At 44.2% G+C, this 16515-nt stretch overlaps 1 protein-coding gene and 1 non-coding gene across 3 annotated transcripts; both read left to right on the forward strand.

Moving 5' to 3' along the window:
* The first annotated feature begins 747 nt into the window (after positions 1-747).
* On the forward strand, positions 748-8891 carry EIF5 (eukaryotic translation initiation factor 5). 2 transcript variants are annotated; one of them, XM_066629331.1, is made up of 12 exons: positions 748-824; positions 955-1168; positions 2758-3037; positions 3240-3321; positions 3770-3942; positions 4323-4434; positions 5544-5689; positions 5839-5997; positions 6505-6666; positions 6768-6932; positions 7710-7847; positions 8507-8891. In XM_066629331.1, exons 3-12 carry the CDS (start codon positions 2966-2968, stop codon positions 8594-8596), a joined length of 1299 nt encoding a protein of 432 aa, XP_066485428.1. In that variant the 5' UTR covers positions 748-824; positions 955-1168; positions 2758-2965; the 3' UTR covers positions 8597-8891. The 2 variants fall into 2 exon arrangements, with proteins under 2 accessions (XP_066485428.1, XP_066485421.1); XM_066629324.1 differs by lacking the exon at positions 748-824 and having other exon boundaries at positions 857-1168.
* LOC136638404 (small nucleolar RNA SNORA28) lies at positions 4653-4776 on the forward strand. Its single transcript, XR_010793624.1, has one exon. It is a non-coding gene; the product is annotated as a small nucleolar RNA SNORA28 (small nucleolar RNA).
* Positions 8892-16515: the final 7624 nt, after the last annotated feature.

Here is a 16515-nt window from a genome sequence, read left to right on the forward strand (position 1 = left end):
TGTTACCTCTACATTTCAGAGGGGTTTTTACACGTCCGCGTGTGGGTTGTGGGTGCTTAGGTCCTTCAAAAAGCATCGCCGCTGTGTGATGCACCCAAGCACCTTTGTCTGCCTCATCCTGACAGGAACTGAAGCAGGGATGTGTTGGGGGTGGGGAGGCAGGTCAGGCAGGTGAGGCAGAGCCTCCTCACAGGAGTCCTTCGAAAAGCACCACTGCTGTGTGCGCCTCGCCCAAGCACCTTTGTCTGCCTCAGCCTGACAGGAACGTGGGGGGGGGGAGGCAGGTGAGGCAGAGCCTCCCCACAGGAGTCCTTTAAAAAGCACTTCGTCCACCGCACACACCTAATATGAACGTGTATAACACACATGTGAACATATATGAAGGGGTTGCTCCTTTGTGAAGCCCCTTCACCCCTCCCCCCTCCCTGGGGCATTTGGTGGGCCGCTGCGAGACACAGGAAGCTGGACTAGATGGGCCTATGGCCTGATCCAGTGGGGCTGTTCTTATGTTCTCGAAGCCATGCTCAGCAGCTCCCCATCTTCAGCCAAGCACTGACTCATTCCCTTCAGCGCCCAAATCTCGCGAGACTTGGCCTCGCCAACGCGAGATGTCCTTTTGGGCGCTGGTGGAACTCGGGAGCAGCTGGGCGTTGGAGCGGGGAGGGGCAGGCGGGCGAGGCGCGATGAGTGACGCGGGTGCGCGGCCAATGGGGTCGACGGACGGCCGCCGGCGAGCCAATCAGGCGACGGCGCGGCGCCGCGGGCGGCCGATTGATCCCGGCCTCAGCGCGGCGCGGCTCAGTCGGAGCGAGAACATTCTAGAGGTAGGTGCTCGGCGGCCATTGCGGGCTCGCCCCTCCCCCACCCTCGTGCCGCCGCAGCAGGGTGTAGCTGCGCAGCTGCGCGCGCGCCCAACAATGCTGCCCGGGCTGACTGGTCTCTCCCTCCCGGCAGCGACCGGCACGGCTGGCCCCCGCTGATCCGCCCGCCCGAGGACGCCCGGACCCCTCCCCTCGCCCGGCGGCCGCGGCTCCGCCCTCGCCCTCCGGCCGTCTCAGTGAAGAGCTCTCACCCCCCGCAGCCGCGCCGTCCTTTTCTCGCACCAAGTCGGCTTCGTCGCAGCCCGGGGCGAGCAGCGTTGGGTTTATGTCTGTATTGGACGAAAACGGTGAGTGGGGGCGGGGCGGGGGGCTACGGGTGGTGGGGAGGGCTGTGAGGCGACGGGGGGAGGGGAGTGTTGGGGAGGGTTTGAAAAGCTGAGAAGCGATGGGGGAGGGGGCTGTGTGGGGGATGGGGAAGGCTAGGATGGGAGCAGGGTTGGGGGGCTATGTCGGGCTGTGAGGCGGTTGGGGAGAGGAAGGCTATGAGGGTGCGAGGCGATGGGAAGGTTTGCAGGTGTGGGGGCTGAGAGGAGGGGAGGGGGAGTGCTATGAGGGGGTGGGGGCTGTGCGGCGATGGGAGGGGGAGGGGTCTCCTCTCATGGGGGAGCCCCGACCGGGAGGCCCCCCGTGAGGGGGCTGCCGCCTCCAGCCCGCGAAGGTCTCGCGCCAAAAGGGGCGGGGGGGGGCTCCTGGTTAGTCAGCCCCACCGGGGCGTGGGCCGAGGGGAACCCCACAGAGGCGCCGCTTTTCCCACGTTGGTCGGCCTCTTTCGGGGGGGGGGCCGTTTGTGGGGAAGCGGCGCGCGCGCCCCGCGGGGAGGGGGGAGGCGACGGAGGGGCCCTTCCCCCCCGCGTTGCTTGATAAGATGGCGGCCGCCAGGCCCTGGGCGCCTCCTTCCTCGTGATGTGGGGAGGGGAGGGGCGGGGCCGGAGGTGGAGGACGCGCTCTGTGGCGCAGTTCCTAAACCCGCAGCGTGGCGCGCGCCCCTCCCTCCCCCCTCCGGGCGGGACTCAGGGAGAGGGCGCGGCGCGTGCGCGGAGGCTCCTCCGAGGCTGACTCAGTGCTTAATTGCTGCATTTCTGAGTCATTCCGCCGAGAGGGGGGGAGGGGAGGAAGTGCCGCTTCCGCGGGCGGTCTGGCGCCGCTCTGCAGTGGAGAGTGGAGGCTCTTCTGTCTTCGCTGCTGCAGGAACAGGTGGTCACGTGGTGGGGGGCAGTCCTTGAACCCCACCTCAGGAGGAGCTGTTAGAACACAGTCTGCGGAACTCCCTGCCACAGGATGTGGGGGTGACATCGGGCCTGGGTGCCTTGAGAAGGCGATTGGGCTGATTTCTGGGGGGAAAGCCCATCACCGCTTACAAGCCAGGATGGGTTTGTGCCACCTCCCCTCAGAAGGCCTGGTGCAAGGGAGGGCAGCAGGATGTGGGTCTCCTGGGTGCTCCCTGAGACCTCTGGTGGGACACTGAGACCCAAGAGGCTGGACTAGATGGGCCTTTGGCTTGATGGAGCAGGACTTTTTTTATGCTCCTGATAAGGGCTCCTGTGGGGTCTCTGAAGCAGATGCTGCTCTTCTGTGTCTGCTTTGCCAGCTGTCTTGAATCAGTGTTCAATCTGCATTTCTGGAAAGCGAGATGATCAGGAGATTAATAAATAAATAAAATGAACTTTGAAGAGCTTGCAGAATCTGTGTCTAAAGAGTACCTGTTCTGTTCTCTACCATTAGTATTCCTGGAGTACTTGGAAGCTTAGTCATACTCGACACTAAGTAGAAGTGCTAGGAAAAGACTGCTTTTCAAGTCCTCTCTGCTGGCATGGGGTCAGAATACACAAATGTTTCTGCAATGCTGCTAAAACTAGAACATTCTTGTTTTCTCTAGAGCTGTTGCGCAGCCATTGGTACCTGTATTGGGGAAATATAGCATACAAGCAAGAACCTCACAGCCTCAGTGGCGAAAATTTTTTCATGTCAGAGACCGAGAACTCTTGCAGTCGTTTATGTCATCACGTCTTCTCCAGACAGAAGATACCAAAAAGTTGCAATCAAAGATCTCTCCATCTTATTGATAAAGCCACTAATAAGCCAAAATGTCTGTCAATGTCAACCGCAGTGTTTCGGATCAGTTCTATCGCTACAAAATGCCCCGTCTGATTGCCAAGGTAACTGTTTTGCTATTTAACCTAACACCCTCACTGAATCTCAGTACAGTTTAAAACATCTGGCATTTGCATTGCAATCCATAGGTTCTTTCAAATCATATGATGGTGCTTCTGAATAAACCTGCAGAAGATGACGTTAGTAGAAAATGTCACTTTTAGCACTGGATTTAATTAATGCATCTAACCTAATTTCTCTTTCTAGGTTGAAGGCAAAGGAAATGGGATAAAGACAGTTATAGTCAACATGGTTGACGTTGCAAAGGCGCTTAATCGGCCTCCTACGTGTAAGTTTTTTACAGGAAAAACTACACAATTGTGTGTACAGCTTGGCAACACCTAGTGTTAGTGAGCCTAGTCTTGGCAGAGCCTACAGTCCAGTGAACTCGGATGCTGTGCTTAAAATGGAGTCTGTGTAGTTATGCCATTTCTGCCCAACGTTTCAAATGTGCAACAGGGATCAAATGTGTACACCTGTAGGCTGGGCAAAAATGGGTTAATGTGGATAGTTCACTACACTTAGATGGAGTTACTGTGGTAATGTGTAGATACTGTTTGTAGAGGAGATTCGTGTATGTGTAGAGGATTCAAGGTTAGTCATCAGATAAGTGCAAGACAAGGCGTACTGAATAAAATTCTAGTCAGGCCTGTTCTAATCCATTTGTTCTATAGTCAAATATATTGAGGTACTTGAATTTAATGTTAAATTGTGACTTTTTTATGTTCTTTTGAAAGATCCCACCAAATTTTTTGGTTGTGAGCTGGGAGCGCAGACCCAGTTTGATATTAAGAATGACCGTTACATTGTCAATGGATCTCATGAGGCGAATAAGCTACAAGACATGTTGGATGGGTTCATTAAAAAATTTGTTCTCTGTCCTGAATGTGAGAATCCTGAAACTGATCTGGTAAGTGGTGCTTTTAACCATATTGTGATGCAGAGATTTCGTTGTCTTGAATGCTCCCTGAGCCATCTGGTGGGCCACTGTGAGATACAGGAAGCTGGATTAGATATGGACTCTAGCATGATTAAGCAGGGCTGTTATGTTACATTCTTATATGATACACAGCAACTTGTATTTCAGCCAACTGATATTCCCAGAACATTAATTAAAGGCATGCAGTTCAGCAACTTTACCTATCTTTGGTCTTTACCTAAGTTTGGTCATAGGGGAAGGTAATCTACAAATGTAAATGGTATTGCTGATCTTTAATTGAAGGACATTTATTTTCTGTATCTCCAAGTTTTAGGAGAGAGCAGACATTAATTATTTATCTCTTTTGGCAGCATGTCAATCCTAAGAAACAAACTATTGGGAACTCTTGCAAAGCTTGTGGCTATCGAGGCATGCTTGACACAAACCATAAACTCTGCACGTTCATCCTCAAAAACCCACCTGGTAAGTGATTGTAGCTTATTTCTTTTCTGGTGCTGATCTGTAAAGAAGGCAACGTTGTTGAAGTCTATAAATTGTTTAAGCTATTTCTGCCCAATGCTGCATATACACAACAGGGATCAAATGTGTACATCTCTGGGCTGGGCAGAAATGGGTTAAAGTAGCGCAGCACAAGTGGCTTTATTGATCTGTACTATTCAGCTACCATCTTTCAATTATGCAAGCAACACTCTGTGGCAAATACCTAATTGTTTGCCTCAATTTAAGCTTGCTATAGTAAATGTAGTCTAACCTATTCCAGTGGTCTCTATAGATGAGGTCATCTGTTATATAGGCTCTAACATTTTTTTAACTGCTGGTATTCACCATGAGCAAACCATCTTGACATAAGGTGGCTGCCTTCCAGCTGTGCGTTGTTTCCATATAGTAGTAACAGTAACTTTATTGTCATTGTGCTACAGCACAACGAAATTTATGCACCTTTGTGATACAAGCATAAATATATACTACAGGTTTTGACTAGCCAGGTTTTGCTGGTGTTCCAGGCTATAGTGCAGCAGAGAGATGCTGCAAGGTTAGCAATAGCTGAGTAATGTCACTTAATGAGACTGATAATTTTTGGAATGTATTTGCTGTTTGAAGACTTTTGTTAGCAAAAACAGTACCCTGGTTTACGCTACATGTTCAATAACAGTGCAAAGCTAGCATGGGAAGTTTATTTTGTCTTGTAGAACCTGCTGCTTCATAAACTTCAAAACGGTACTAGGAAGCCACTTTTAATAGGAAGGGGGGAAAGGTATGCATGTTAAACCGGTATATTGTCTTGAAAAACTTGCCTTGTTTCGTAAAATGACTGCTACACATCTTGCTGTGTGTAATACCACAGTAAAGTTCTTCGGGGGATTTTTTCATCAAAACAATTCCAGATAGGATTTGATTACCTGCTTAAAAGCCTTGGCTGTAAAGCTGAATGATTCCCATAGGCAGGTAGAACTTCACAAGCCATTTTCAGAGGTGTTGGCTAGCTATTGGCAAATTTTGCAATTGGCAAATGTTCAAGTGCAGCTTGATTCAAAAATGGACATTGAATGGAGGCTCTTTAATATTTATAGAGAGCAGTGACACTGGTGCAGGCAAGAAAGAGAAAGACAAGAAGAATAGAAAAGGCAAAGATAAAGAGAATGGTTCTGTGTCCAATACTGAGATGCCATCGCCACAGTCGGCACCACCAGAAGAGCTTAGTCCTCCAAATGTAGGGGTAAGTAGATTTGATCTACAGAGTGCCTGAAATTTCTGACTGGTGGCAAATATCAAAATCCTTGGCAAGTAATGTATAGTGCCAATGTATAAATGTGTGTGAGTTGCTATAGGAAAGTGGCCTTTCCTGCTAACCTTCTGAATTTTTAGGATGATGATGATGATGAGATCTGGGGTGAAGACACAACTGAAGAAGCTCAGAGACGCAGAATGGATGAAATCAGTGATCATGCAAAAGTCCTCACGCTGACTGATGACCTAGAAAGAACTATTGAAGAAAGAGTCAACATACTATTTGATTTTGTAAAGGTAAAGTATGTTGGTAATCAGTTTGTCAAAACTGCTGAATTACTTTTTTCTCTATATTGCTTGTCGACTGAAGTGACACAACTTCATAATTAGACAAACTGTTGCACTCCAGATCTGATAACTGAACTACTAGTATTAAATGTATACCTACATTTTTCACTATATTGTAGTAAAGTGAGTTACATTAAAAGCAAGTTCAATAAAATGAAAATTGCAAATGTGTGACTAGCACAAATTTCTATTTTAATAGAAAAGATAACTATCCTGTGAAGTAGTTTCTACTTAGTACCTGAAAATAGGGTTAAAACTATACTAGCCTCAGACAGGAAAGGAGGTGTTCCAGGAGTCCCATGGCCACCACAGAATGTCTTGCTCTTTAACTACCTCACATTGAAAGTTAGCAACCATTTATTTGTAACAAAGTTTAGTAGCTTAAGTTGATACTAACCAGGATGATGAAAATACAGTGACAGGTAAGATTTTAATCAAAATTGCTTTCTCTTCTAGAAAAAGAAGGAAGAAGGTGTCATAGAAACTTCTGACAAAGATATTGTTGCAGAAGCAGAGAGACTAGATGTCAAAGCTATGGGCCCTCTGGTTTTGACTGAAGTCCTATTTGATGATAAGATAAGAGAACAGATAAAAAAATATAGGCGGCATTTCTTGCGTGTAAGTGCTACAAGTTTTGGTCATAATAAACTGTCTAGTATTTTGTCTAATAGGTGTGCAAATATACCTGTTTCTCTAATCTGTTTTGATTCACTCCATAGTTCTGCCATAATAACAAGAAAGCTCAGCGATATCTTCTTCATGGCATGGAGTGTGTGGTAGCTATGCATCAGTCTCGACTGATTTCTAAAATTCCACATATCCTGAAGGAAATGTATGATGCAGATCTTCTGGAAGAAGAGGTCATTCTGAGTTGGGCAGAAAAGGTTTGTACTCTAAATCTTGTAATCTGTCTTAACTTTCTCCACTGAGATAAAGGCCCATAAAGTCTATGCCTGCACTGTGAAATTTTGAGGCCTTAATAGCTCAATATAAGTTTAATTGGGCAGACATATTTGATTTCCCAGGAAATCACAAAAGGGAAGGGAACAGAATAAATGTTGACTAAAAGGGGGACGTGGAGAAATTTGCATCGAACTAATGAATGAAGGTCATGGTTATAATAAAGTTGCAAAAGTTAATAAGAAAAGATCTTGGTGGTATGAACTGCACGATGGTCTCTGAAGTACTGAGATTTATTGAATTGGCATTCATAGTTTCTTGATGCGAGCAAAAGGGCAAATTCATTGATGACCCTATAGAAACTAACAAATCTGATGGTGAAAATAGCTGAATGTTCTACAGCAGCATTTCCCAAATTATGTGTCAGGACCCACCAGTGAGTCGCCTTGATGGTGACTTGGTTCTTTCTAAAGGTTAGGTGAAATCTAGGTGGGTCCCAGTGCTAAAAAGTTTGAGACCAACAGTCCTACATGAACCTAATGGTATCCTGCGTGTAAAATTGGTGCCAGTTTCTGTGATAACCAGATGGTAGGTAATGTCTAGAACTGTAGGTGTTTGATTCTCACCCCAACGGGGTGACCAAACTGCCTTACAAAAAACCCAGCAAAATACTATGAAAACAGTCATAGCAGCATTAGGAAACTTTTAGATCTATATAATCCATGCATAAATTCCTCATATTGATGTATTTTCTTTTATAGTCCTCAAAGAAATATGTGTCTAAAGAGCTTGCCAAAGAAATTCGTGTCAAAGCAGAGCCGTTCATTAAATGGCTGAAAGAAGCTGAAGAAGAATCATCTGGTAATGAGGAAGAAGAGGACGAAGATGAAAATATTGAGGTAAGACTAAAGATCATCTTCAGCAACTAATGTTCAGGTAAGGAATTGTGTCTGAAACTTGCCTTTAAAAGTTTCTGATGTTGGGGTCCGAGCAGCAAGTAATAGTCTTAATCTTTTGCCTCAAGCCTTCTTGGCTCTGACTTGACTTTCTGCAAGTAAGCCGTCTTCAAAATCTTGTAGAAAAGGATGTATCGGCATAAACTGGAATTGTGGGGTTTCAACCCAACATCTCTAGCACGAGAGGCAAATGTCTTGACAATCTTCATGCCTTGTGTTCTCTTGCCTCTAATTTACTGAGTCTGACTACAATGCAAAAACAACCTCTGAATATTATTTAAGCCAGCTGTGTGTTTTAAATACGACTTTCCTGTTACTACTCCATGCATGAATGCTATAGTGACTGTCTGTCCATGCAGTATACTCAGTGTTAAGTTGGAGGAATCAATGGTGTGAATCTGCCCAAGGCCATTTCATGGAGAACAGGTCTATCAGTGTATTAGATTTTTTTAGAAAGCAATAGTTTGCCTCTACCAGCTGTATGAAAGCAGTGACAGGCAAGAAGTATGCAGTCGCCAGCTGGTTGCCTTCCTAGAAGCAGCTGGTGGGCCATTTTGGGAAACAGGATGCTAAGATTTTAACTAAACTTTCTGTTCTTGCAGGTGGTGTACTCCAACACAGCCAGTGTACCTAAAGTTGAAACTGTGAAGCCTGCAAACAAGGATGATGACATTGATATTGATGCTATTTAAAGTGAATCAATCTAGTTTCCAGTGTTACACTTCATACCTCTCTGTATCTTTTGCCAGAAGTGCAACATGTGTACACAAGCTGAAATAGCTTAACATCGTGCTACACTTCTTGAACTCAAATGTATCTTACCGTGACTGGTATTGTAACTAAGCTTAACAGATGAGAGGCGTTAATATACCAGCAAACTGATCCAAGTTTGCTAAACAGCATGTTTCTTTTAAACTTGTCCTGGACAAATACTTGGAGCACATTTATACAGTTGTGAAAATAAAGGATTTGGTTTTGGAATCTTCAGATATTGTCATGTTTGACACTTATTTGCCAAGTGGTACTAGAATTTCTGGGCAGTAAAGATGCATGATAATTGTCATGCATACATCCCAACACTCCTGAATTCCATTGTGACTAAGAACAGAGTGGGGCTATGCAGATATGCCCTGATTTAATTTATCCTGATTCTGTTAAGAGTCACAGTCTAGCATATTCCATTAAAACTGGGTTTAATCATAAATTCAGTTTCCATTTTAAACTGTATTTAGAGACACTTTAATGAAAATGTTAAACTGACTTTGGGCCTCTTCAGCCTAGAAAAGAGGCGCCTCAGGGGGGACATGATTGAGACATACAAAATAATGCAGCGGGTGAGCAGAGTGGACAGATGCTCTTTACACTCTCGCATAACACCAGAACCAGGGGACATCCACTAAAATTGAGTGTTGGGAGAGTTAGAACAGACAAAAGAAAATATTTCTTTACTCAGCGTGTGGAACTCCTTGCCACGGGATGTAGTGATGGCGTCTAGCCTGGACGCCTTTAAAAGGGGATTGGACAAGTTTCTGGAGAAAAAATCCATTACGGGGTACAAGCCATGATGTGTATGCGCAACCTCCTGATTTTAGAAATGGGTTATGTCAGATGCAAGGGAGGGCACCAGGATGAGGTCTCTTGTTATCTGGTGTGCTCCCTGGGGCATTTGGTGGGCCGCTGTGAGATACAGGAAGCTGGACTAGATGGGCCTATGGCCTGATCCAGTGGGGCTGTTCTTATGTTCTTATGACTTTTATTTATACATATTGAAGTTCTGAAGGGGGAAAGTGCATAGAAAAAGTAACAATGTTTTCACTTCACCATCCCACTCCCTTAGTTAAGTATGTTAATTACTGGCACAGTAACTAAAAAGTTGTAAGTAACAAATACCACCCAAATTAATCAAACCCAGGAAGTCAAACCATCAATCTGAACTCAGTTCAAGGTAATTGTTATTTTTAAATTGGTTGAGGGGCTAAATTTGGTGGTCAAGTAAAACAGTTCAGATGCTGTTGTTCATAAAGTGTATTAAAGTTATAATTGAAGTATTTTTAAATAACTGAAACTGCAATTTTCCCACATCAGAACATGGCATCCTAAGGCAGCTGATGGGACTGTTGTATACCTTTCTCTTCGTAAATAATTTTATAGACTCTTCAGCAACTAATCCAATGCACAGTGGCAGATTTCAAGGGAATTAGAGAGAAGGCAGAGGGAATTGCCAAAGGAATCTTTCTCCCCCCCACAAGCAGCAATCCTGTCTGGAAGGTCACTTGCAACTGATAACAGCTGATAGGTTGATAAGATCAAGATAATGCATGCTTCCAAACTGAATAGAAGAGAGCTTAAATCTCAGCATGTGTTCTCCTACCCCCCCATCCCACGGCTTTTTTTCTTCAAAAAATTCATTGTTTGCCAAGTGGCAAATATCTTACCTCATTTAGAATGAATGGTAAATTGGTAGCAAGAAGGAACAGGACAGTAGTGCCCCCATCCACAAATCCCATATCCATGATTCTCAATCCTCCCATTGCATTCATAACTCAACATCTCCATTCGTGAATATTTCGTGAAAGGAAGCTTCTTTCCTTTTGCTTTGGAACAGGAGCCAAATACTGAGACCCTACCTTTAAGGGCTAGAGAAATGCTGGAGGCAGCAAATCTATGCAACAAGCCCTTGATAGGATTTCCTGAATGCATGATTATTTAAAAGACAATTAGAAAATCTACTGTCAGTTAACTTATGTAGATACTCAGGTAAAGTACATGAAATTTTTGCCAAGTAATCAAGCTCCAATTCTCACTTTGCCTTATCTCCGGGTCAATCAGAGGGCAGTCCTTCAACTCTGAACAGTTTCCTTTCTCCACTAAGCTTAGGCAGGCAGTTGGTTAGTTGCTATAGTTACTTTCCTGGGAGGTTTCAGCCAAAGTTAACCTTTTATTCCCCTCCATTCCCTTTTGCTGCTGCAACCTGATTCCCTTTTGCAAAGGCTTTGCATTTGGCAGAGGTCTTTTTTTTTTTTTTCCAACACCAGGATGGGATCCCCTTTCCATTTGAAGCTACAATTCAATGCAGCATTACTTAAGAATAACACCTATGGAAAGCAGTGGGTCTACTTCTGAGTAAAAAGGGTTGCAAATATATGCAGCTGCATCTGTTGTGAATTGAATTGCACACTTAGTTATGTGTTATGGGTTGTATGTTGTATGTAGAGTTTCTGGCTTAACACACCAGACACCTTAAAGGTGGATTTGATTCATGGTTCTCCTGCAGTGGTTCCCAACCTTTTTCACTTGCATATCCCTTGGCAATAATAAATTGTGCCCTTCATATTAGCAAAATGTTTGTAATAATACAAGCCCTCATCTCCTCTCTATGAAAACCCAGACTTCATGGTATTCATCACAGTGTTTTCTCTATTTATCTGTTTGAGGAACAGAAGACTGCCTTTGCACTGTTCTGCACCAGAAGTGTGCTGAGAAATTCTGGGTGATTGATCACTTTCCATATTATGTTTCAGCTTTTTTACTGTGCTGGTTTTCAATCACTGGTTCATACATGAATTAATGACCAAAAACTAGCTATTGGTGGGGCTTTCAAAGCCAGCTAGCTACCTCCCTTCCTGCCTTGCTGGTCCTTGCAAGGCATTCTGGAGCATGACCATTTTCTACCATTATTCCATTCTTCTTCAAGTACCCCTAAAGGTCCTGTTGAGTGTCCCTGGGAATACATGAATACCAGGTTGGGAACCGCTGTTCTACTGGTATGTTGTTTACAGTGCACTTACTCTGATAGTGTTTACAAAAACGTGGTGAAGACCAGAATTTAAAAAGAATAAAAATGTATCTTATGATCTTTTACTATGTTTTTAATAAATTAGAGGCTACAGTTCTTGGGTAACAATTAGTGGTAGGTTATTTTTCAGGATCTGGCCTGGGGTAAAATCAGACAAAACTATAGTCAGACACCCCTCTAAGTTTAACCCCCAAATTATCCAAGGGCCATAGAAAATTCCATGATTTGTTGGCTCAAAACCTGCCCTCGACTTATCTGTGGGGTTGACTTATAGGTGAGGGAAGGGATAAAGTACCCCTACTACTCATCATAATCCTGATGGTTTATTGAAGCTAGTTGGAGTGTAAAGGCCAGTGACGTATGGTCAATTCTTGTTAATCTACTAGGGTTAGGTTCCTGGAAAACAGTGGATACTGAATCATTGAGCCTATGGAAAAAACATGGTTAGTTTCCAGGGGACCTTCTTCACCTTTCATTATAAAGTATGAACCTGCAGTCTGGGGCTGGGTGATAGCAATATACCCTATTTCATGCTGGATATCCCTCAAAGTGTTGAAAACTGTGGCAATGACAATATCTTCGATAACTGCATGCTGACTCTTGACTTGTATTGAAGGTCGCTAGCCCAGTGATGAGACCTCAAGAGTTCAGTAGTGGGGTCGCAGAGTTCAGTAGCTTTGCCCATCCTCCTGGTATTAGGCATCTTTTCCACTTCCCCCTGAACAGTGCTAGTGCTCCCTTTGCTATGAGGAGGCCACTGTCCTGCAACCTGTCCTCCAGCTGTCTGCTTGTAGCTGGAGCCCCCACCCCACCCCGAGTGGACAGGTATAGTATTTGCGGAGAATAAGAACAGAGTTGCAGATGACGAGAGGTAGAAGGTTATTCTGCTCCTCATAGCGAATTGGTGTATAAAGACTGTGAGCCAAATCCTATGCATTGTGTGCTGGCTCACCAATGTGTTTGCAGGGCTTAGCACCGGCTGAGCTCCAGTGGTTGCCAGCTAGCGCCAGGGGATAACTGGTTCTCCGCCACTTAGCAGTTGCCCGAACCACTGGGTAGTGGAGAGAGAGGTGGGGGAGCGGGGAGGGGGCATGGGGAGGGAGCAGGGCAGGACCAGTGGAGCTCAGTGGCCCGACTCAGCTCTCTGATTCTGCACTAGCCCAAGGGTTGTTGCAGAATCAAGTAGCCCCATTGCGGGGCTACTTTCCTTACCTGGAGGAAGGCGATAAAGTCCCCTTCTCCCAAGGAGCCGGTGGAGGCTGCCTGGTTGTACATTGGATGCCGCTGAAGCCATTTTTGACACCGCAGCAGCCCTGTGTTCCAGGCAGCTCAGGATTAGGCTGTGTATTTAACATGTAGTTTAGCATGTTGAGTTATACGATTTGGCTTGCTTGGGTAGAAAATTTCAATTTTCCTTGTATATAAGCAGAACCATGCTTATATGGCAGGAGTAGCCAAACTTGATTAACATAAGCGCCACATACAATAAACTTCAGATGTTTGAGAGCCACAATATTTAAGTGGCTTTTAAATTCTTATTACTCACTATGAATATTAAACTTATATTTTAATCCAGTGGACTCTCAGTATATACCAGGAAATAATAAAGTTTGGACATTTTTTACTTACCTTTTGTATGAAATGTGATGCAAAAAATAGTTCAGCCTACATATTTCCGTGAACCGCACATTACATGTCAAAGAGGTGCATGTAGCTCCCGAGTGCTATTTATACATATCGGGTGTTGCACTTGTTGCACCGGGTAGATGGGACTCGTTAGCCTAGGAAGGCAGCTCATCTGAGAGAAGGAAAACTCTGATCCCAAACCTCCACTGCCTTGTGGCTACATCCAGTTATGAGAAAGGCTTCAGGAGTCAACCTCGAGGCAAAATCCGGAGCCGGAGTCCCTAAGGCAGTTCATGGCTGAACACAGTCACGTTCTGGCAACTCCTGCGACGCCGCTGGAACCAACTGTATTGGCTTCTGCCTTTCCATTGGACCATTTCAGTGACGTGGAGAGGGGGGATTTGCTGCATGGGTAACAGCCTATCCTCCATACCTACTTTACCCAGGCTTCGCGCACTGGAGAGGACACTCTGTTCCAGAACCACCATTCAGAGCGTGACACCATAGTCTTCCGAGACTGAAGGATGCCAACACACGACACCCTCGCTTTTTCAGCGGTGTCTGTTTCAGAATTAAACCAAACACTACTGTCTCTTGATACCTTTTATTAGGACCAATCAAAAAGACAACATCTTTATCAAGCCTTTGAATCCTCCAGAATTTTTCATCAGATGATGTTGTCTGACATGGAAGTGTGTGTGTGAGTCATCCTTCCATTTCTGGCCCCACATATCTGATCCATGTGGTGGGTTGTACTGCCACCTTGCTGCTGATCGTTTAAGAAATGGACCTGCTACTGTGGCATCCCCTAAAAATGGAAAACATCTGCCTAAGAAATAGGAAAAAGTTCTCGTTTGCACCTCTTTGAAGTTTTCTTCAGCTCTCGGATATGACTCACAGATGAATCAGCTTCAGATCTTATAACTGACTGGAGTTTCAAAGAATTCTGTCAACTGAGAAGAAAGCATTAAATTGAACAACTTTTTAAAAAAGTTAAGTAGCTTTTTAAAAGCTATTTAAGTATGCCATAAAGAAATATTTAGACCAGTCCGTCTGCAACCTTTGCATTGCTTAAAACTGGATTATAAAAGTGAATACACACTAGAGAGAGAAGAACTTGGACCTGTAGAATTAACAGCTGTCTGTAATTCAACAGGGTAGGGGTACAGGTTCTAGGCAGGTCTGTCATTAAGCATTCACCCCATTAAATGCATAATGTTATACATTGAACACTAAACTAAGCATCCTAAGAAATCCAGAGTTAATTTTCTTTCAAATATCCAGTGTCTAGACCTGATTGCTGTGATGAAAGCTTTGAAAGTAGTTGGGCAATGCTGGGGAAAAATCTTAGAATTAAGAATGAGGCTGAGTTGGGTTTCTAAAGGACAGGACTTCCTCATAGCACCTTATCCTTCCATTGTTCAGCAAAAGGACAAAAATTATGGAAAGCAAGTAGTTGTATATGGACACTGTCATAATTTATACAAATCTTGAAATTGATTATTCAGAGACAAAATTCAGACACAAAACATGTCAGGACCCACTGGAAGTGATGTCATTTACCTGGAAGTGATATCATCAAGCAGGAAAGTTTTAAAAAACCCCATAAAGTTTTAATACCCCATACAACAAAATCAAATAAATCTTAAGTTAATTAAAAGTGTACAATAAGCTTTTAAAATGATTTAAAATAAAGGAGAACCCATCTAACTCTTCCAAGCAGTTGCTGATCTGTTTAAAAAAAATTCCCCAAACATCCCAAAGGCTGCAATCCTATCCATATTTACCTGGGAGTAAGCCCTATTGACTATCATTGTTAAAATGTATATATAGTATCCTGTTAAAAGTACAGACCTGTAACATTTCCGTAATCGCAATCATATACCATGGTAGCATCAAATCTAACATTAAAAATAAAATACACACTGAAACAAATGGGGACTCACCTGATATTGGCTCACCTAGTTTGAGAAACCCACAGTTTGAGAAACACTGATCTATATATTAAAAACAAATATATATAGGCATATATTGTGATACCTTCTGTGTGCAGTGAAAGACCACTTACATGAATCGTATACAGATTAGTAAAACCTCAATGCAAATTTAAAAAGTGAGCATATTTGGCCAGGAACTTTAGTTTAACACACAAATGAGGAGTATCTTTCACTGGAAAAAAAGGAGTAATTGCATAGAGCAGCATGGGTGGTATATATTACAGCCACTTGATTCATCATACTACAATTAGGGTTGCCATCTTTTCAACAAGCTCCTGAACCTTTAATAGCAGTGTTATCTGCAGGCTTGTGTGGATGCTAATGTTTATCCAGGACCTGCCCAAGACCTCCTGACATCTGAAGCAGATGTCAAATGATGTGCACCACTCTCACCAATGTTCTAGCTCAGCATTCTCCACCCCTCCTTATGTTCTCTTCCTCTCTACCACCCTTTCCTTTTCAATCCAGGAAGGAGAAGCAGTGGAGGCACATGAAGTGAACAGAGAAGGGCACTCTCCACCAAACTGCTGCCTGAGCTGCACTGCTGCCTGAGCTGCCATTTCAGTTGACCCCATGGATGAACTGGTAACTGGGGGGGTCACAACCCATAGGTTGGGAGCAGCTATCCTAATGGGTGAAGCACACCCACAACACTCTGCCAAAAGCAATGGCAAAGCTCTTCAGAGCAAAAGATAGTGAACCTAAGAATGCCAGAAGCAAGGAAGTGGCAACAGAATGCAGGTCTTGTTGCCTTGTATGCTCCCTGCAGCATCTGGTGGGCCACTGTGAGATACAGGAAGCTGGACTAGATAGGTCTTTGGCTGGATTCAGAATGGTTCTTATGTGCTTGAGATGAAAAACTTGTTGAAAATGTATGGTGTGGTACTGCTGGGAAACCACTAGGGGGCATGCGTATTCACAGTACAATACAAGCAGAGCAGTTCCCTTTTCAGGGTTGTATGGCAGTAGTTCTCAACTTTTAGCACTGGGACCTACTTTTTAGAAAGAAAATGTGTCAGGACCCACCGGAAGTGATGTCGTGACCAAAAGTGACATCATCAAGCAGGAATTTTTAAATTTTTTTTTTTAAACAATCCTAGGCTGCCATCCTACCCACACTTACCCAGGAGTAATAAGTCCCATTTATTATTATTGTTTAAAGCATACACAGAGTAGCCTGTTAAAAGTACAG

Source organism: Tiliqua scincoides, chromosome 1, assembly GCF_035046505.1.
Source record: "Tiliqua scincoides isolate rTilSci1 chromosome 1, rTilSci1.hap2, whole genome shotgun sequence".
NCBI lineage: Eukaryota > Metazoa > Chordata > Lepidosauria > Squamata > Scincidae > Tiliqua > Tiliqua scincoides.

Excerpts from the sequence above, each read along its gene's own strand:
- EIF5 (XM_066629331.1), top strand. The coding sequence starts at position 2,966 with ATGTCTGTCAATGTCAACCGCAGTGTTTCGGATCAGTTCTATCGCTAC. Across the intron at positions 3,943-4,322 it reads AGAATCCTGAAACTGATCTG|CATGTCAATCCTAAGAAACA; the intron begins GTAAGTGGTGCT and ends CTCTTTTGGCAG. Across the intron at positions 5,998-6,504 it reads TACTATTTGATTTTGTAAAG|AAAAAGAAGGAAGAAGGTGT; the intron begins GTAAAGTATGTT and ends TTTCTCTTCTAG.